General features: G+C 42.9%; 1 protein-coding gene across 1 annotated transcript in view; it reads right to left on the bottom strand.

Annotated features, from left to right (window-relative positions):
• Mgam (maltase-glucoamylase) overlaps window positions 1-22285 on the bottom strand; it is a 139952-nt gene that overhangs the window by 46668 nt on the left and 70999 nt on the right. Inside the window, exons 52-73 of the mRNA XM_090333430.1 lie at window positions 22116-22212; window positions 20778-20890; window positions 19774-19899; window positions 18037-18165; window positions 17680-17790; window positions 17344-17406; window positions 15435-15569; window positions 14858-14945; window positions 13622-13760; window positions 12490-12623; window positions 12327-12361; window positions 12118-12234; window positions 11648-11796; window positions 10698-10782; window positions 9615-9671; window positions 8243-8367; window positions 6251-6339; window positions 3923-3972; window positions 3349-3516; window positions 1867-2019; window positions 1366-1563; window positions 25-179 (exon numbers count right to left, since the gene is read on the bottom strand). Coding sequence (XP_090189556.1) covers window positions 25-179; window positions 1366-1563; window positions 1867-2019; window positions 3349-3516; window positions 3923-3972; window positions 6251-6339; window positions 8243-8367; window positions 9615-9671; window positions 10698-10782; window positions 11648-11796; window positions 12118-12234; window positions 12327-12361; window positions 12490-12623; window positions 13622-13760; window positions 14858-14945; window positions 15435-15569; window positions 17344-17406; window positions 17680-17790; window positions 18037-18165; window positions 19774-19899; window positions 20778-20890; window positions 22116-22212 — 2516 coding nt within the window. The remainder of the gene's footprint in view (window positions 1-24; window positions 180-1365; window positions 1564-1866; window positions 2020-3348; window positions 3517-3922; window positions 3973-6250; window positions 6340-8242; window positions 8368-9614; window positions 9672-10697; window positions 10783-11647; window positions 11797-12117; window positions 12235-12326; window positions 12362-12489; window positions 12624-13621; window positions 13761-14857; window positions 14946-15434; window positions 15570-17343; window positions 17407-17679; window positions 17791-18036; window positions 18166-19773; window positions 19900-20777; window positions 20891-22115; window positions 22213-22285) is intronic.

The raw sequence follows: 22285 nt of genomic DNA, 5'->3' as shown, positions 1-22285 counted from the left end.
CCCCAGTCCCACCAGACTACTCACATGACAGTGCCTGTACTCTTCCGGCGAATTTCAATCCCAAATGGATTCTCCTTAATGAGGACGTCGTAGAGTCGACCATCAGAAGAACTGTTTGAAACACTGGGGATATTCAGAGGGATTGGGACTTCATACCGCTTGTTGTTAGGATCATAGATCTAGACAAAAATTAATGGATTTAGGTGAGGATAGAGGTAGTCTATATGCATTCTCTTGTTCTAGTAGACAAAGAATGGGTATAGTTAACAATATTGCATTGTATAATTGTAAGCAGCTGTAATGTAGATTATACTTAGTATCTCTGAGCATCTGTGTTAGTCAAACACACCAAAATTAAAGAACAAATCTACATTTTAATAGAGAAGTCATTGTAAGACAGCTAATCTATCCCTTGTTCTTAGATGTAATTTAATAAAAACAGCAAAATAAATTACTGCACATTAGGAAAAATTTCAGGTACTTACAATTCCATTTTAAAAACTGTCTCAATAGCTAACATTGTCCAAGCACAACACCACTGCAGCTGACTCATTTCATGTATTTTCAACACTAGACACATTGCAGAAACATGTCTTATCTTAAACCTCTCTTCTGACTGATCACAATAGCATCAGCCCCTCAGGCCTGCTCTGGCTCTTCCTATTCATGAACTAACTTTGTTTTCCTCCTTTCTTTGTGTTTGAACTATAAGACTATTTCTAATGGTTATTGCAAAGTCATGTTCAGAGGGGTTCCAGTTGCATAAGTCAGGAAAGGAGTTATTCAGGCATTTTCAAGATTATAGTTTATTTATGACTTAGATTAAAAGATAGTATACATACTAGAGAATCCCTTAAGTTCCACTCTAGAGTTACACACTATCTAGTTCTTTTGCACTGAACATTATACCTTTCTTTCTGAACAGTGTCACCTCTTCCCTCGGTTTCTCCTAGGTTTCCCTCCTGCCCACTCCCTCGAGCTGTGTAGTTCACAGCTCATTTTCAACATGGTGTCTAGTATGAATGACTGCTGCATTTGGTCACCATGAGTTCCCATTACTGTGCCCCTCTATTCTCCCCAATTCTTGAATGTAGTACAAGATAAACCCTTCAACCAAACAACCCAGTACTCTCCCCTTAATGCCTATTTATTTTTATTGCAACCGTTTCCATTACAATGGCCACAGGCATCTTCTCAAAGGACCCAGAGTTGAAACTATCAAGAAACTGGACTATCAAGGATTTCTCACCAACTTTAGATTACTATAATGATGTAAAGTATTGATAACAGAAAGTCTATATGAGGAAACATACATTGGGTTTCTATATTACTGAACTAACAGCACGTAAAGAATCTTGTGCTTACCTTGAACTGCAGCATTTCATTCTTGTGGAAGGTCACGAGCAGGCGCAGGGGGTTCACAGGTGTGGAGGGGAAGGCATTAATATGAGAAGCCTTCAAGGAGATGTCAGCTGTGGCCCCATGTGAGCTATACTGCACATTGCTGACTGAATACAGATCATTCACAAAGTAGCAGAACGGGACCCCAGGGGTACTGGATTCCTGAGAAAGAAGTGTGCAACAGCATGAGGACCAGGAGTTATCAAGTAGCAAGGGCTGAAAAGGCCCAGCACATCATTCTATGACCATGTTTTCATTAGATAGCACCAAGAATTTAAATTTCTATCTCAAGTAAACCCTCATTTAAAATGCCCCACTCCTTTTTCTACCCGTCCTCACATCTGGATGAGGCATCTTGGGGAGCCCTGGCTTTGCATGCATCCAAAGTTGGGTCTTGGGTCTGCTCAGGCATTACAGGGGAGGTGCAGAGCTGGGAGGGAAGGCTCACATCCCCAGTGTGGTTACCTCCCAGGCGCAGCCTCGGGCCAAGCAGTTGGCCTCAGAAGCTCCTTGCTCATCAGGGTAACAGTCTATTTTCTCCGGGTCCCTTAGGTCAATGTTCCACTGCACTGTATATGCTTCTCCCAGGACCAGGTGGATTCCTGTGATCACAGCGACCTGTAGGAATGGAGAAGCCACATGAGAATATGTCCACCAGATGCAGGCCTTCCACCATCTGAATCTCCTGAAATGATACCTGACTCTCAACAATGCAGGTGACAGACTCTTGATAGGAAATGAAGTATATACACATTGTGTGACTATTTTCAGTGATAACACTGTAATACCAATACCAGTACTTGACTGGAACCTTGTAAGGGACATTTTGAAAATTAAAAAGTTGAATAAATCCTGTTGTACACTTCCATTCATGTATTTCCTCCTCGGGCTCTCTATTCTTTTATGTTTCAGAAAGTTTCTGTTTTTCTTTCTAAATTGATCCATTCTTCATTTCTCCCACTCCCCAGATCCGTGTTAATTCATTGTTTGCAGAATGATCAAAGCAATAAGGATCATACACCTTGGTAATTTTTCCCTTCATAGTCACATTTTCCTCTGGAATCATGCACACATTCTTTGACTCTTGGGTAAATCCATCTCATAAGTGTGGAGTTGGAAATATCATTGAATTCCTTCCATTTCTAACATGCAGTCTTTATGCAAACCCCACTGATTAAAACTGAAAGTGGTGTGTATGTATACTGAAGAATGAACTCAAGACCTGTACTTTGCTTGACTGTTTTACTCAAAGATGACCTATTGTCACCTGAGGCACATTTCTAATTTCTAGTTTTGTTCTGGTGAATTGAGGATAAGAATCTCAAATACTTTTCTTTCTGAGTTGTCTTTGAACAGACTCCTTAGAAGCTAAGGTTACAGGCATAAGCTAACAGCATTTGGCTTTGCAAACTATATTTAATTGAATCTCACGCATTAATAAATGGGTCAATGTCTCTTTTGCCTAGTATTTGACCTTTTATAAAATAATATTTTCCATGGTTGTCAAATGAATATTCTGAAGCAATAAAATTTCATTTTAAGGACTGGCATCTCCCAGTCTAAACCATCCCATACTTCTTTCTCTTGCAAGGCTGTGCCCTCCTCTCCCACAATCAAGAAAGCCTGGATTCCAAGGTCATTAAATCACTCTGATCATTTCTACCTCTGCTCTTCTGCCCAAAAGAAATTACTCTAAAAGTGAACACAGCAGACAGAGCAGAACATCCAGGGCAGGGAAGGCCTAGAACTTGACTTTCCCTCCGTCCACCAACAGCAGCTCAACTGGTTCTGGCTCTTATCAGCTCCTCAGTTTGAACCCCTGCCCAGCACACTGACCTCCTATCCCTGGTCTCACACAGGGCTTTGGTCCTTCCTGAACCTTGGAACTTGGCAGACCATGCTACTGGGACAATCTCTTGAAAAACCACTTCAGCTTAAGGTTCTTACCCTCAGGTCAGCATCATAAGTGACACTAGGAGACATTGGAGTTAGGACACCATTCTGTTTCACTGTAACGTCCTTAAGTGCCTCAGTCCCAAAGATTTTAATCTCCTGGAATGCTAAGTCATTGGGGTCCTTGTAGGTTGCTTTGGAAACATTCACATCCAAGTGAGTCTACAAAACAGTGAAGCATAATTAGGCAGGAAGTTGGATCTGTATATGTGCAGTATTCATAGTTCCCTGTCAATCTAACAGTCCATTTGAGACCACATACTCATCAGGCTCTGCTGACACTGAGACATACACCAATGTGTGCTCAGTGACCAACAACTTATCCTTAATATAACTGAGAGAATAAATAAAGACCCCCACAGTTTAGCCAGCAGCATTGAACATGCTCTCTGCTGTGATCTACCAATGCCATTCCCTCCTTTGGATGACACAGAAAAGACAATTCAAGAAAATTAAATCATAAAAAGAAATTTGCTTTCCTATAGTCGTTTTGGCAAATGAAATTAGAAACGGATGTAAAGTATTATTAAGTTGTGACACCTATGATTCATGAAAATGTGCTACTCACCAGGCTAGCCGAAAACTCACATAAAACATAAACATTATTGACCACAGTATCTGAAAGCAAAAGGAAGATAAGTCACAATAGGCTCCCCACCACAGATTACATTTCACCACCTCATTCCTTACGGCTGAATCTTGACTTCCAAATAGCATAACTTTCTTCTTTTTGTGATCAAATATATTCAACTTCATCCATGTACCACAACTTCTTGACTCATTCATTCTTCTATGAGCAGACAATAATGGTTATTTTCCATACTATTTATATAAATAATGCTACAACAAACACAAGCTGAAGCTACCTCCAGTCATAGAGTTTGCATTCTGTTGTATACAAGCCCCCAACAGGATTTATGGATCACATGGCTGTGTTTTTACTATGTTAAGGACCTTCTGTATTATTTTCCACAATGGAAAACAGTTATTTTCTCATGGTTTTGTTTCATTTTCTCCACATCCTCTCCCACAACGGTTCTCTTATCTTTTCCATAGCAGGTATAATAATTATTCTGTGATATATCATTGTGAGTTTTGTGTTTGCAGTTCTCTGCTCATTGGTGGTTCTCAGTACATTTCTAAATACCTGTTGGCCAGTGCATGCCTTCTTTGCAAAACTATCCATTCAGATAATTGGCTCATTTTAAATCAAATTATTTATTCTTTCCACTGAGTTACAAGTATTTCAAATATTAGCTCTTATCAGATATATGATTTGTATATATTTTTTGTTATTGCCTGAGTTTCCATTATACATTGGGTTGATTGATTGTGTCTTTCTTCTATGCAGAAGCTTCTCAGATTCATTGATTAACCCTTATAAATTTTTTTGCTCATTTGTTTCATGCCTATGTTCTTTGATATCCCAAAATTCCTCCCAAGAAAAAGGCTACAAACTTTCTTTGTGTCTTCCTAGGAGTTTTATGCTTCCACCCCTTAACTTTAAGTCTTTAATACATGGAATATAATCACCCAGCTGTACGAAGTGGCTTAATTGTCCATCAGCAGATAAATGAATAAAGAAATCATGGCAGTTAGTCATCAAACACAGAAATCTTATCATTTGTTACACAAGCATGAATCTGAAGTTTGTTACATCTCATGATATAAAGCAGACACAGGAAGTGTGCTGTGATCCTATTTATTGTGAATCGAAAAATGTAGGGATAGTTCACATGGGAAGATATTTGTCCAAGTACATAAAACTCCAGATTATAACACATACAAGTTATATAATCTTTGTGAATTAAGGACTTCTTTAAATGAGCGACTCCTAAGAAAGCTGTATTCAAGACTGATGACATTATGAATGGACTATCTAAAAACCACCTATACTGTTCTCCTTCCCCCATCACTGAAAACTTGAAATACTTTCTCCTCCAAAAGCTTCTGAGGCAAATGTCCTGAGGTACAATGTCCTAAGCTACAGACACAAGTAGGTTGCACGCCTGAGTGATAACCATGTGCTGAAGCCCCTCCAGATGCACACGGACAAGGAATGTGTGTCCTCAATGCCTCACTGTGACAAGAAGGATTTTCCTTCAACATTTGTCCACTGCTTTCTTGGAGAAGATAGTTAACATGGATGGATTGCAGGAACAATTTATTTTTCAAGTATACATCAGTAATGAATTGAGTGCCTGTAACATATCCCTGCCAAACAAAAAGTCTGACACAGAGCATGTTCCCCTGCCACCTCTGGTTCACTGGTTAAACAATTCTGAACACTTCGAATAAAAAGCAAACACTTCTCTCAAGAATTTTTCTATACTAGCCGGGTGTGGTGTCTCAAGTTTGTCATAGTAGCTACTCAGAAGTGGGAGACCTGAGGATAAACGTTGAAAGCCAGCTTGGGCACAAAAAGGCCTGAGACCTTATCTCTCATTAACCCCTAGAAAACAGGAAATGGGGCTTGGCTCAAAGGTAGGGCAGTAGACTTGAGGTAGTTCAGGGACAGCGCCCAGGCCCTGGCCAACTTCAAGCCTCATGATTCACAATAAAAGAAAAAGGAGCAGGAGGAAGAGGAGGAGGGAGAGGAGGAGGAGGGGGAGGAGGAGGAGGAGGAGGAGGAGGAGGAGGAGGAGGAGAAGAAGAAGAAGAAGAAGAAGAAGAAGAAGAAGAAGAAAAAGAAGAAGAAGAAGAAGAAGAAGAAGAAGAAGAAGAAGAAGAAGAAGAAGAAGAAGAAGAAGAAGAAGAAGAAGGGGAGGAGGAATAATAATTTTGGTATTGTGCCTGGTAAGAATCCCTCCTCAATGAAGGAGTAGCAGGAGGAAAGGGCCAAAGCAGACCTTCAGGTGTGACAGAGGCCGTGAGCCCATCACAACTCTACACTCACCCTTCGACTGCCCGTCATCCCAGAACAGTTCGCCCCTGGCTTCCTTGTTCTCGTCCAGGGCAACGAGAAGACCAAGAGGGTTCTGGCGGCTGCAGGAGACAAGATTCATGAGAGACTCCTAGGATGGCAGCACAAAATACTGCCTCAGATTTCCTTCAAATTTCATTGGGGAAATTGGCCACCAGCAGATGGCATTGCTGTTTTTCAGAGATACCGAAAATGTCACGGGACACAGAAATATCCAATGTGTGACCATAAACATCCACTTATGCAGCAAGAATATGAACATCAGAATCACCACAGTAATAATAAGTATCTAAATATTACCAGCCCCTCCCCCATCACCAAAGTTCATTCAGTAAAATCTATGGCGGCAAACTTACAAATATTTAAATGTCAAAGATAGTTTAAATATCCATGACATCGTTACCAGATGATACGACTTATGAATTTGTGAAATGGCCACAAGACCCTTGTGAGAAACGTACAAGGAGCATTAGGAGCCTGTCCCACTATGTGCCACAGAATTCTGTGGGTCAAGATTCCCCACATTTGATTGAGAACATGGACGTTTAGAAGAAATGGAAATTCTAGGTAACAGTGGTGCAACCAGCTCATTTCAGGGATGAAATCCACAGAAGTGACAGCGCATCCCACGGACAGCTTCACTGAGAGTGCAACACAGTTATATCTGTCTATACGACGGGAACGTGCCTTGTAGAAGGGCCTATTTGGTTGTAACTTGCATTGTAGTTGAGGATAGGAAACACAAGACACTATTCACAGAGAAGGAAAGTCATCTGTAAAAGAAGTAGACCCACACAGGTCCTTAACAAGTGATTGGAAACAAAATGTCGATAATTATTTCAGATGTTAAGATAAGATGAAGGAAAGTCACATAAAGAAGTCATTATATATTTATGTTTCCCCAAGGACTGCTGGTAACATCTTTACAAAACAGTGAATAATAACTATAACTGGAATATTATCAATATTCAGAAAAGAAACTGAAGTATGAAGAAAACACACGAATATAATTTAAAATAACCAGAACAAAGAAAGAGCAGCACCCCCTCTGCTGGAAACTGGAGACATTGGTTTGGAGGAAATTGTGAAGTAGAACTTGAAGCAATGAAAATACACTACAGCTCACGCTTTACAAAGAACGAAATCAACAAAAAGTAACACCTAGAACATCACCATGGGCACTCAACGGAAAGCAGCGGTCAGCTTACTATCATCCCGGCAGCACAGCCATGGACTGGGCAGCCCTTTCACAATAACCAGCCCTGGGGTCTGCCTCAGGGACCATCAGCAGAAGAATGGATAAACAAAGACTTCATATACAGCAGAGTTCTACTTGTCAGTGTTATTAGGTTCTCAGTTTTTATCAGAATCTTTGAAGTCCAGTAACTGAGGGTCTACATTTGATAAGGACTGGCATCAGATAAGCACTGATCTTTCATATGTCCATCCTCATACTAGCCAAGGGATCCCTCATTTGTTCACCTTTGAAATGGAGAATTCAAAAATACCAAAGCAGAGTTTTGTTGTTAGTAAAGAAAATATCTTCAAATACAATGGCTCATCTGAGCACAATGCAGACACAGAACAAGTACTCATTGATATAAGTCGCTGTGAACTACTATCTAGGCCTCGTTCAGTAGTTTCTTATATGAGGCCTATCAAGGTCAGGTGACAGCTGCCAGATAGCTTACACAACGGTTTCATCAGCTTGTGAACCACCCTGACCATGAGCGCCTTGTATGTAGATTTGCTTCAAATGACACTTCCTAGACTGATCATGAAACACACATCTAAAGTAACTGTTCAGAATGCAAAGAGGAAAGAAGATAAAAACAACATGAACTACAGAACATGGCCTCAGAAAAACTGCTTTTGTCCTTGAGAGCAGTGTCCATGGGACTGAGGACACTCATGACGGGTAAGTGAGCAACCCGCATGCAGAGCCGAGCCCGTCCCTCCACTCACCTGAGCTGTGTGTTCAGTGCAGGCTCCTGCCAGGGCAGGATGTGGCCCCCGCGCACATGAAGATTGATGTGGTCCAGAGGCGCTGGCAGGACCTTCCACTGTCCACTTGCATTGATTTGAGCACCCTGTGCGCAGGAGGATGGGATGGTAAACGAGACGAACCATCAGGTTCCTGACATTGCAGCTGCCCCTCTGACCTTGCTGCCTGTCCCTCACTGACCAGCACACACCTGGCACTGTAGTCTTGGATTTACAGGACTCTGATTGCAATCATGTTTTGCTTGTGAATGTCCTGGGAGAATCCTCATGTATGCAAGGGGGACACTGACGCTTGTTTTTCTGCCCTGAACACTTAAAATCTAGCTGGGAGCCCTTAGCGTGTCCCCCTAAAGCAGACACAGCAGTGAGCAGGCTGGGGTGACTCAATACTATCTACAACAGAGAACAGGAGCAAGAGAAGCTCCTTTACCTCCCCACCTCACTGCAATCAACGTCATGAGAATCATAAACACATTGTCTCGTTCTTGTTGTTCTGCTGTATGTGCTGCTATATGTGCTATCCAATGCACTGTTTCCACCACCCTGAGTGGCTTCCGTTGATCCTGTACTCTAGAGGGTCTCCAGGGTTCCCATTGGCCTAAGCACACAGCAAAGAGCTCATGTAGTTTCTCATGTTGAAGACTAATGCTATATTCAGTTGTGTGAGTCAGCGCCCTACCTCAGTCTGTTTTACACATTCCTTTATGATCATTGACACAGGAAATCTTAACATGCATAATCTTTGGGCAGCAATGCTACTGAAGAAAATATTTTATTCAGTGACAGTGAAGCCTTTATACTTCAGTATTTAGGATAATCAAGGATACAAATTTGTATAAAGGTTTTGGGAGACCCTTGAATCATGCCTCTAATTCTAGCTACTCAGGAGGCTGAGTAAGAGAAGATTGCAATGGCAATCTAGGCAAAAGAAACAAATCTGTGGCATTACATCTCTCAAGCAATAATGCAAAGCAAAACCACAGGAATTTCACACCAGGAAATCACCAGGTAAGACCTGATATGAGCAAGGGACATGTCCAGTGTCCACTCCAAGACAGGAAAAAATAATCTAGCTTTTACCACAAGGTAATAAAATCAGGAATTTCGATACACTGTGACAGTACAGGAGCATAAAAAAGTGTAAAAAAAAGGGAAGGAAGTCAGGTGGTTGTTGAGATACTTCGGGTCTCACTTCAAGATGCCTAAGTGAGGCAAGAAAAATTCACACCCTGTGTTGAATGGCATCGGCCAATAGGAAATGAAAGCATTAAGCCTAAATTCTGTGAGATCCAGACCACATACAATGGCTGTATAAACTTTTATCAAAACTTACCGTGTAGAAATCATACCAGCGGGCTCTAGGGAAATAAGCTGTCACATTTCTGGCATTCTGAAATTAAACACAAATAGGAAGTGGTCTTGGGTGCTGCTTCCCAGTATAATTCAAGCAATCTACATAAGCAAGGGACCCTGGAGCAGTGGTAGAATTGGAGCCTGGACATCTGCTCTCCTATGATCAGCAAGGTTGGGAAGCTGCTTTCCTTCTCTCTTCACAAACAGGAACTCTCCTGCCCAACACATGATGCTCTCATGAAGCCATTGGCATACATGGTTTCAGGGGATAAAAACTTCAGCACTACTCTGAGACTTACTCATCCCTTTTTAAATAGAAAAACACATAACAGTGTCTGTGAAGTAGACGAAAACGTCTCAGGTAAAACGAGACTGAAGTATGGAGTACCAGGACATTTTAATCAAGGCAATTGATCACAAAGAAAGAAAAGAAGTGGCTTTTTCTGCCAGCCCAAACTATCACAAAAAGAAAAGAGGGCTGTCAGCAGCGCGACAGGCCCCCATCACAGAAAGCTGTTCTCCGAGGGGATTTCAGCTTCTCTCTACCCTCGTAATGCATTTTAGGGAAATCGTTTACTATCGCACCCTCCTAACTACTTTCTTCCCTATATTAATCTAGTGACATGCCTCAAATATATGAGACCAAATTTATTCTCCTATCCTGAGACTCCAACTATTAAAAAAAAAAATCACACCGGCACCAAGCACTGGTGGCTCACACCTGCAATCCCAGCTACTCAGGAGGATGAGATCTGAGGATCACGGTTCAAAGCCAACCCCAGCACTAAAAACCATGAAACTATTATCTCTGTGACAGCAGCAAGCCACAGAGTGCAAGCCCCATGACTGATAATTATTTTTTAAAAAAATTACACAACCCATGAAAAAGATTTCACCTCAGAATCATTTCTGAAGCACAGGAGAGAGAGTGGTAAAACGACAATAAGAAGTCATGCCACAGGATCCCCTACACAAGAAATGCCATCTCCCCCTGCTCTCCCACGCCTGGGACCCCCTTGTCACCAGGCCAGAACCTTATCCCATCTCAGGCCCCCACACTCACAGGCTCCAGGACAGGGCTGACCAGGAAGCCTGAGCCCAGCAGGAACTGACTGTCAATATCCCAGGTCTCCCTGTCAGACACGAACCTGGAAAAGCAAAGGGAGCCATCATAGTCACAGCCCCACAGGAGCACTACCCCAAGGCCCTGGGAACAACTCAAGAGTTTACCATGTCAAGCCAGGCATGGTGGCCCACGCCTATAATCCTAGCTTCTCAAGAGACTGAGATCTCAGGATCACTGTCAAAGCCAGCATCACACACTAAAAAATGTGAGACCCTTATCTCCCATTATCACAAGAAAACAGTAAGTGGTGCTGTGGCTCAAGGGGTACTGGGGAAGCCTTCAGTTGAAGAGCTCAGGAACAGCATCCAGGCCCAGACTTCAAGCCCCATGACCCCATCCCACACACACAAAATACCAAGTCAGAAACCAGCTGTTCTGAGTGTTGTTCCTACACATTCTGGACTTCAGTAAGGAAGAGGTCATCTCCAGTGTTCACAGGTCATGACCCCCAAGCCCCAGCAATGCTTTACATACATTTCCTTCTAGAAAATTCCTCCAGAATTCCCAGCATGACACATGTTCAACGCAAGACTACCTCATCCTTCTCCTCTCCACTGGAATGTTTGTTTTATCACCTGAACACATATGACCTGGGCCCACATAACAAGCACACATAAAATTTAGGGTCGCTTATGTTATACCAAATATGAAAGAAAGAAATCATGTGCTCATTCTTGTTTCAAAACCTACACACTCAACAAAGCCTCTCATCCATGACGATTGCTGAGTGTCATACTGTCTTCTAATGACAAGTTTCATATGCTCACTTCCTGGACAACTTAACAAAGAAATCAGATTTTCTCATTTGAAAAATGGATTGCAGCCACCACCACCCTAGAGAATGACACAATTGTGGATTACTCAGAGGATTGCTGCTAGACACTCACTCGTGGAGGAGAGGCCGCACCACAGTGGCGCCCTCCGTGTTGGCCTTGTGCATCAGGGTGTAGAGATATGGTAACAGGGTGTATCTGGTCTCTAGGACGCTTCTGGAAAGGTTCACAAAGGCAGCATCCCAGGACACGGGGTCTTGTCTCTAAAGGACACAAAGAAGGACATTCTGCACTTACTGTGGGATACTGATGGGCCTTAAGGAATTCATGGCTAGAATTCATGTCCTATCAACCATGCACAGCGAAAGCTAATAATGAATGCCACTCCTTAAAAGAGTGCTTTGCTGAACTATCCTGTAGATAATTTCTTCTGAAGGAAGGAATCATCTGCTCAGTGCTGAGGACTGTAATTGACTGAGCACTTGGAGAGTGTCTCCAGACCTCACACAGCAGGAGCTGTGTCTCAAGACTGCTGGCTGTGGTCAGGTGCCACAAAACAAGGAAGGGGGAACAGATGGCCTCACCCTGGTCCCGATGGTGTTGTGGTTCCTGGAGAAGGGGTAAAAGGCCCCCAGCTGCATCCAGCGAGCACACATCTCATACTGTGCATCTTGAAAGAACCCACAGATATCTGCCCCTGTCTGAAACAAGACAGAACAAACCCAGCCTCTTGCACATTTCTCAGACATCCCACCACCTCCATGGGGATCAAGAGGAGCCAAAGGTCACTTACATAGGATATGCCAAAGAGGCTGAACTCCATCATGCCTGCAAGGAGAACCACAGCTGTGTCAGGCCAGACTCCCAGGACCTGCCTCCTCCTCCTCCCTCTTCAAGGGTTCTAGTCCCTTGCCCTAGCGGAGGGGCAGAGCCCCCTGGGAGCAAAGGCCACACACCAATGATAGACTTCTTCAGCTGGTCCCAAGCAGCGGTGTTGTCTCCCAGCCAGTGTCCTGCCCAGCGTCCAGAGGAAGGGAATGTGGAGCGGGTGATGACGATGCCTCTCTGTCCTGTGGCCTCCTGCACGGCCCTGGTTGGAAGAGCAGGGGAGAACTGAGGCCAGAACAGGGGCCGGTAGTCCACAGAGCACCACCTACCCTTTTCTCACACCTGTCCTTCAACTGGAATCAAGGTCTCAATTTAAAAAAAAAAGTATCTTCTTAAATGAAAACAAAATGGTTTCCCTACTAAACAGAAACACTACAGAAGGCTGCCATGCTACAGTGCTTTATGAGAAATTGATTATGCAACAAGCCATTGAAATTGTGGAAAAGGTAAAATTATCACTTTATTTAATATTATGCAACAGTTAGTTTTCTAGTATAGAGGAGAGGGCACAGATCCTTCCCCAGAGACCTTGGGCCTGGACAATGTGCTTGATGCCTGACTAGAAGGAATTCAGGACCTGGAGGAAGGTCGTTCTGGCTGATAGGGATTCCCATAACAGCTCTGCCTTCAGCTCTCCCTTTCTTACCAGAACCTACACATCGCAGATAAATGGGTAGAGAGAGAAAAACTAAAGGTGCATTCAGGAAAATCAATCCCTTAACCTTCACTCTTATTCCTGCATTTTAGGTATGCCAAACTGTTTCTCTATATATTAAATAATAAGCAGCATTCATCTTGGCATATCAGAACCATACTCTATTGATTGGGCTGCTTAGAACACATGACTTGCTCAGAAAATATAAAGACAGCAGGTGAGAACTGACATTTTGAGTCTCTAACTTTCATGTCCTACATGGGGTCCAGGTTGATTCTCTCCTATCTCTATCTTCTTTTCTCTATTTCTCCATACTAAAATAAGTCTTGTTAAACGAAGATAAATCCTTGTTAATATGCTATCTTGTGAGATCCTCTGTAATCTGATAAATCTTGATATGCTTTTCATGGGAGGATCTCAGGACCTGTGATTTTCTGTGGAAACTGAGAATTTGAGGGGCCTCCTTGACCACCATCCAGAGTCAGAGGGAAGACCAGGGCAGCTCGCCCCCACAGGGGATACCAGGCAGGGGAGGCAGGACTCACTCGTAGGTGGGTCTGGTCTGGGACCAGCCATACAGGTTGTGGACATCATAGTGCCGCACACGGGAGCCGTCGGGAAGGATCTGCTCGCTCTCCATGCACAGGGTCTTGCTGCTCAGGCCCCTGTCCCTGGCCTCCAGATCTGAAGAGAAAATTGAAGAATGTCTCATGGTGTTACAGTATCTTACCTTGTTATCTGGCATATTGTATATATGTTTCTTTGTTTATTTGAAATAGGATAGGGAAGGAGGAAAACAAGATGAGCAGAACAGGTCCCAGGAGGGAAATGGGGCAAAAAAATGACAATGGTTATTTAATGTTTGTGAAGTTACGTACTTTCTATCTGGCAAATATAATGTAACCCTTGTATTAATTACAATAAAAAGTAAAAGAAATGTGATAAAAAGAAAACTGAAGAATATGACTAAAGCCCTAATGGACTTACTTAGTTCCTTCATTCCCCTGCCTCTCTGTGAGCGTGTCAACTCTGGATCTTAAGTCTAGATTGAACTCTACAGAAGTCTCTCTCTCTCTCTCTCTCTCTCTCTCTCTCTCTCTCTCTCTCTCTCTCTCTCTCTCTCTCTCTCTCTCTCTCTGTGTGTGTGTATGTGTGTGTCTGCTTCTCTCATTCTTAGTGACAAGCAAACAATGCTCTGAGTCCCTGGGTCCTGGGGAGTTCTCAACATCAAGGTGACTCCTGAAAGTCTAGATAATGAGAAGAATGCAAGGTTCTCAAGCATTCATTTTGGAGCAGGCACTCATCTAGACTTGTAATGCATAAAGTATGGGATATAACTCTTAAATATGTCAAATACATAGGAATACATCGCCTTCCTATCTTACAAAAGTGCTCAGTGGAAAATCCATGGAAGTTCACACCACTCATAGAAAGAACAACTGAAGGAGTCAGGCCATAAGCACAAGGATGACTCCACAGCACATGAGTACTGAGATATAGAGAGCCAGTCCATCAAAACTGTTAGTGGTGAGACATTCTAGTGAGTAAATCAGCTTGAAGGACAAAGGGAGAGCTGGGACATTATTTTGGAGACATAACCAGTGTCAACTGCTTTCTGGACAACTTAAGAAAATTTGCCAGAGGCTCCGGCAACTTGCACATGCCAAGATACCATCTCTGCAGTGCTTCTGTCACAGTACCACGAGGCCCTCCTGATGGGGCTGTGGCTCAGAAATCCTCCTTCCAGCCATGTGCAGGTGGAGGAGGCCCCGCGTCCTTACGTGGTATGTAGGGAGGATGGTTCAGGGTGGGATCCCTGCAGCCAGAAGGAACCGCCCCGTTCACGAAGCTCGAAGGTTCATTCATATCCTAGAAATGTCAGACACACACACATGGTGCATCGTAAAGACAAGGCATTGTGTCAACTCAGAGATAAGAGCTCAGTGGATAAACAGTCATCATTCTATAAGTCCTGTTGATGGGGTCCAGGGAGAATCACCACATTAAGGCAACAATTGGTGGAACCAGTAAGTGAGCCTTACAGGATGACTTCCTGGAGAGTTATCAATATTCTCCTGAAGGCCCAGCAAAGTTCTGAGCAATGAATAAGCATCACCTATCAGATTTCACAGCACAAATTTCACAGCTGCCACCAATGATGGAGGACGCTGAGCTCCCATACAGCTGGTGAAACATGGATATTCTGAGATACCCAAAGTTTTCATGGAGGAATGTTGAAGCTGCTTAACTAAACACATCTGATCTCACCATCTTCACTGAAGTCATTCCTATGCCACCACCCATTAAGGTTCACACAACATCTATCCACACGTACGCAGTCAAGCACCCTCCACTCACAATCCACATGCCATCAAACTTCAAGCTCTTATCTGGACTCCGTGGATTGGTGTGGAGCTCTTTCATTTCCCTCTTCCACCACAGGACAGTTGAGTTCCGGAAAAAGTCTGGGAAGGCCACATAAGCTCTGTATTGCTATGAAAAAAACACACACACAATTTGTCCAAAGTGAAGAGACTTGACAGAAAACTGTTCACTACTAACAAGTGAACTCAAGAAAAGATCTGTGTTGCATGATAGTGACATGAGGAGGCTGAGCAGTGCTTTCAGCACTGAATGTCCTGGGATCATCAAGAAAGCATGGAATATGAAGAAAGATACACAAACTGTATTCCTTCACACATGTGGCAAACAGGCCTACCCTTCTTTCCTCTTTGTAACTAGACACATGTTATCTGCCAATACACTGAACTCTCCACCTGTTCCTTCAGACCTCACCCTGAACTCCTCTATTCCTACCACTTCTTAGGATTCCTGCAAAATCGTTCTAGTTGCAGGAAGACCATGCAGCCAGAAAGGCCACATGTCAGGTCATTTATAACACTGACAGAGTTTGAAGAGAAAAAACCTTACTTTAACTTCTTCTCGTTGGTCTGAATACAGCTCTGGGGCATAGCTTAGACCCTCATCTAAAAATTAGATGATAATGAATACTCAGTGTGGGATTATAGGTTCAGAACATGTACCCAGCTGACTCCGTGAAGATCTGCATATGTTTTTTTCCTTATTTTCTGTTGTGGAACCATTCAGCCTTTAAAGTAAACCATTTCCTCTGCATGAACCATTTGTATTACAAACATCAAATACCCAACAAACGCTAATAATACCAGCAAACAACATTTGACCTGGTGTTCTACAAATCTAGCAGGTCCCCTAGGATGCAATAGATAAGCACACAGAAGGGAAGGTACACAGCTGCAGGGTGGGGTCTGTGCTCAGAGACATGGGTACACAAGATGGTACATGGATTGGCACCCAGGGACACGTGCCACTAGGAATGGAAGTGGAAAGAAGGGAACTAGACAAAGAGAAATACCCACTAGAAACCCAGAGCCCCAGCTCAGGTGAAAGCAAAAACAATGGGATGGATATGACAAAGGAAGAGTGGAACAATTAGTGATTATACGCCCAGATTTTACCCTCTAGGAGATGCAAGTAGGAAATTAAAGCCTTTTATGGTTCAGCAAATTCATAGGGATTGGTCAGTAATCTTAAACAATACACGCAGTGAAACTATGCTGATATTCTCCAAGGTGCTCTGTCTGTTTCATCCTGTTCATACCGAATTGAACGAGGGGAGACACTGACCAAAATGCATTGTATTTACAAACTGACCTATTAAATTGAACATCTTCTGTACAACTACTTAAAGGAATGCAAACGGTGAAATGCCTTAGAAAGACAAAGTCAAAGCCCAACTTAATAAACACCAGAACACAGGGATTTTTCAGGAAAGTGTAAGGGAGAGAGTAGATGAATGAAGAAAAGACAAGCAGAATGCACTAAGTCCTTATATATATCACAAAATTTAGGAAAGTAAGGGCAGTGGGCAAGTCAGAGCCTGGGGACATTGTTAAAAAGATACATTGTATTCAAAAACTACTTTGCTAAATAACAACTCATTTAAAAACCATTTAATAATAAAATAAAAATTAAAAGCTAATACAGAAGCTAGGTATTGCTTTTATTAAAGCTTTGCAATTGAAATCAGCCTTGTGCTCCCTAAAATTAAAAATGATTGTGCAACTCTTAAGCCTGACCCAAGGAAAATAATACATATATTCCCACTTCAAGAAAAATGTTGCTGTCTGTAAAGCAATCAGCACACTGATTAATGTGTCTAGTGTACCAAACAAGGCCTCCACTTGCAGGTAACCCTTCCTGCACCCGACACAAAGTTTCTTTTTACCTCTATTTGGATGTCCCAGTCCAGAGAGTTGTTCACCACAACATTTGGGAAATCAGGCCAGACCTATGGAGGGAAGAATGTTCAACAAGAAGGCAACACACACTTTTCCATGAAGAGAATTACCAAAGACATCACCAACCACAGTTCTAGGGAGTAGACACTTCATGTATTAGGAAGCATTGGGTCACAGGAAAGTGGATTCCACAAAACCTTTACATGGATCCATAAATATTGATTAGAATATGAAAGCAAAATGGAAAGGAGGGAAAACAACATGGAGAACAAACCCGCAGTGTGCCCACCCAGGTGAGGTGTGGGGATCACCTTCCATCCTACCTTGCCCCAGACAATTCCTCCGTCATTGGGAAACTTGATGAAGACATCATCCTCCTCTCCACGAGTGAAGGCAGGATAGGGCTCTGTCTCATTGCCTGAAATGGCTGGGTCCTGACACCAAAGCACAAGTCAGAGGAAGGACAGAGGCAGGCAATGCCCACAGACACAGCACACCACATCCCAGAAGACCTTCCTCCCATCCCCCATGACCTGTAAAGTGTCTGAGAACACTGGTAAATGTCTTTTTTCCCAGGGAGCTTCAGCCCCGCCTTGTGGAAAAGGGAAGGAAACACAGCAAAGGCCTCCCCACCAGCTCCCCTCCATCTCCCAGAGGCCACAGGGGCCACGTGGACTGACCAGAATGAGGATGATCCGCATGCCAGCGGCCTTCATGCGGTCGATGAGGGCGGGAAACCCAGTGAACTTGGGGCTAAGGGTGAAATCCAGCTGCCTCTCCATGTAGTCGATGTCTGAGTACTGCACGTCCTGGGGGAGCACACAATGGACCGGGTGGCAGCTGGGGACTCGAGGCCACCTTTCAATGGGAACGACTCTCCACCACCCATGCCCAGCTTCACATGGCTTTCTTCTGACTCAAACCCTGCTTCTCTGTTCTTTGTTTTCTACTGAAAGCTAGAAATACACATTTTCAACTTCTCACTCATAAAGTAGGTAAAAAGTGCATATTGGAAAGAAGAGATAAGATGAAGTATCTACTTAGTGGGGCTCTTATGGATGAGTAAAACCCACTGGAACAGGGCTCATGACTGTTCAATGCCACCTAGCACAAAGTTCACTGAACCACTTCTCAATGATACACACCTGACAGCTACACAGGCGACTGAGCTCAAGAAACACTCAGGGGAGGAGGGAAAGTGGGAGACAAACATGGGAAAGGGTAACATTATTCATGAAAGGGTGTACTTTATGAATGTAACTGTAACCCCTCTGTACAACACCATGGCAACACAATAAAGTTTAAAAAATAAACTCATGGTCCCTGGACAAATACAGCAAAAAATAGTTCACAAGGTAACATTTCAGTGAAAGAAGCTGGTTGAAGTGACTTCTACTTGTCATCTCAGTTATAGCAGAAAGAAAAAAAATACCAGGATTACAGTAAAGCAGGTAGCCTGAACAAAACATGAGGCTTTCTACCAAGATAACCACTATAAAAATTGAGCTACAGGCATAGTTCAGTTGTAGATAATCTCACAAGTTAGGGGCCCCAATATCAAACTCAAATACCACAAAAAGAAAAGGAAAACAAAACAAACCACAGGACAAAGTACTGGATAAATTGCCAACATAAGCAGTGAGAGCATGGGCACGCTGTCCGCAAGAGGTTACGCAGGATTCAGTGGTTAGCAGGAAAATAAATTTACATAAGAAGTTTACTGTCTACTCCAAATACCAGATAGACAGTGAGTCTATTAAAAATCAAGGGGAAAAAAAAGCAAGCCATTACAATGAAAATCTACTTTCAATAATTAGTTTCATTATCCCCAGCGATAGAATATTTGACATCATTTCATGAATGGAACTATTTTAAATAACAGAACAAAATTAAAAAGGAAAGTAGGCTATGGGGTCAATTTTGATGGTTTAACTACTCCTGTTCTCAGTGAATGGTGACATTCATTTCCATGGACAACCAGGATCCCTAGCATAAGGAGCTGAAATGTATTGCCACAGGAAACAGAAATAAGACCTTCCTACATATACAAGGGGCTCAGCAAGTCTTAACTTATTTGTTTCCAATTTAAAAAATAAAGAAAGACTGGTGCTTTCTATCTAGGACACAATGGTTTTGACTAAATATCTTCAATCTATATTCAAAAAAATACAAGGGAACATGACATAGGAGATAAACCTGTGGGCTATCCCTTTTTATGTCATTCATCTCCCAGTGCCACAAGGTCAGAAACACCTCACAAAATTTGCATGACATCGTCAAGGTCATCGTGGAATCATGTGAGAAGGCACTTTGTGTTCTTATATAAACTCACAAATACCCTATAAAGAAGTTGAGGCCCAGACACAGGCAGGGTCCCTAGGAGAAGAGAAGGTGGTGTGCACCACGAGCATACATACATAGGGGATCTGGGCAGCCACCATGTCATCATACAAGCTTGAGATCTCAGCATCATTCTCATATCCATAGCGACACAGCTGGAACCCCAGGGACCAGTAAGGCACCATCACAGGCCGACCAATCACCTGGAAATTTGAGTAAAAAATAATTCTTAACATGAAGTGCCAGTGCCCTGTCTAGACAAACAACACCTGCAAATCCAGACAGGACTTGAAGGAAACACAGCACTAGAATACCATGAGGAAAAGCCTGCTCCCACATTAGAGCTCAGGCTTCAGGAAGCTAGAAAATTGGCTTTTGTTCTCATTCCTAGATGCAGGCTCAATTATTAGTGAGGAGCACAAAATTCAAGGCAACGTGCATGGACTGATACACTACATGCTCTGGTAGCCCAGAAGTAGGGAAAAGTTGAGGAGGCAAGTGTGCTTGTTTCCTCAGCTCTGAGTTGGGTTTGATCTTAGTGTCCATCTCATACAGATTCCATGAGAACTGAATGGGTCATCTATGGGAAGTTACGATATATGTGCTCTGACAGACTCAGCAGTTCCTCCATGTCTGTTATGTCTATCACAATGACAAATCCCTTCAACCATCACCACCAACATCACCTCACAGTGTAACCGCTGCAGCCATCAGGCCCTATCAGAAGAGCCACAATCACCATCACAAAAACCATAACTCCACACCCCATCATCAATGATAGGAACATCATCAAAGTCACCGTCACCATCATCTTCACCAGCCCAAACACCATTCCCATCATCAGACCAAGAAACAATACCATCCTGATCAACAAAACCATCACCTCCTCCATCACTCAAAATACACGATGACCAGGGATACATTTGCTACCTTCCAATATTTATTCCCTTTTTATACTATACATATCTCTGAGAATAGTCAACAATTGTAATTACAACTGTGAGAGGTATAAAACTAATTATACCTTTAGAACCTAGTATTTCTGCATAAGCACTTAATGGACAGGTGAATTTCCACCTACCTCGGTGTACTGCTGAGTGACAAGCTCTGGGGTTGGCCCCAAGAACACATAAAAGTCCAGAATTCCCCCTGTGGTGCGGTAAGTCAGGGCTGGCATGGGCTGGAAGGTCACATCTGAAAATAGAGGGAAAGGGGAGCTGAGCTGCCTGCAAAGCTCAGCATGGGAAGAAAGCACCTCTGATCAATGTGTTTTCTCTCTCCTTCATTGCATGCTATGAACAGATCATCTTCTATACTCAACTCACCCAGACTGCAATAATTTAGAAAGAAGCAAGATTCTATTCATGAATCCTTTGCAATTATATTATTATGTTAGATATTTTGTCACTCTGCTCTTAGAGTACATTCTTTTTTATTAGTGAAGTCTTGATGCTTTTAGGGACATTGTACAACAACTGAGCTCTGAACCACAGCTTTTTTGCTCAGGTTATCTTGTGCTCAGCTTCTTTCATTCTGAAGGAATTGCATGGAACTTAATTCTCCTGGATTGGCTTGAAACCGGATTCTCCTAATTTCGGCTTTCTAAATGGTTGGGCCGACCAGCTCTCAGTTTTATATATCCACTTTAGTGCCAGACTCTCTAGGAAATTTAAGAATTATGTTGCTTTCTATATCCTTTTCACACAGTATCCTCCTCCCCATCCCACTGTGAGAACAACTTATATATGGTCAAAACCATGAATAAAATACAGCTAACTAAAGAAAGCATCATGTCAGGTTTATCCATTTTACATAGTTTTTTTTTTTTTTGCCAGTCCTGGGCTTGAGCTCAGGGCTTGAGCACTGTCCTTAGACTTTCTCAAGGCTAGAGGTCTACCACTTAAGTCTCAGCACTACTTCCGGCTTTTTTTTTTCTATGTATGTGGTACCAAGGAATCGAACCCAGGTCTTCGTGGATGCTAGGCAAGCACTTTAACCACTAGGCCAAACTCCTGGCCCTTACATAGGTTTTTTTAAAGTCAAATATTCATCCTTCTCCAATACCAAAACACAAATATCTTTCACACCATCATAACCACAAAGTGTTCTAACAATCACTTCAAAGCCATTCCAGTTGCATGCCTGGCTCCTCAGGAACTTCCATGCTATAATGGGACTCTGGGTTATGAACTCTATTGGCATTGCTATTCCTTCCTGTGTGACTCTTATAAAAGGAAGTATACCATTCACTGTCTTCACTACACATTACTAGACGGACATGAGCAAAGCATATATAGTAAATAAATGCTCTACCACTCATGTTATTGTTGATTTCCCTGCCACTAGGTCACAAATTATCCCCTGAGATAACCTAAGAGCCCTGAGCCCTCAGATGTGGGAAGAAGCAGCGCTGGCCTACCCATGGCATTGCTGTTGAGCAGGAGGACTCCGTGGGCACTGCCGTCCTCCTCCAGGCCCATGTAGTAGGGGTGGACGCCATACGAGTTCTTCTTGTACTGACAGGCAAGGGGGAGAAGTGGGCAGAGTTAGAAGACATTGTAACTGACAAGGGAATTCACAAAAACTCAT

Source organism: Megascapheus bottae, chromosome 5 (genome assembly GCF_031878675.1).
Source record: "Megascapheus bottae isolate mThoBot1 chromosome 5, mThoBot2.hap1, whole genome shotgun sequence".
Classification (NCBI taxonomy): Eukaryota; Metazoa; Chordata; class Mammalia; order Rodentia; family Geomyidae; genus Megascapheus; species Megascapheus bottae.
The sequence above is the reverse complement of the archived record's forward strand: the minus strand, read 5'-3'. Positions and strand labels throughout refer to the sequence as shown.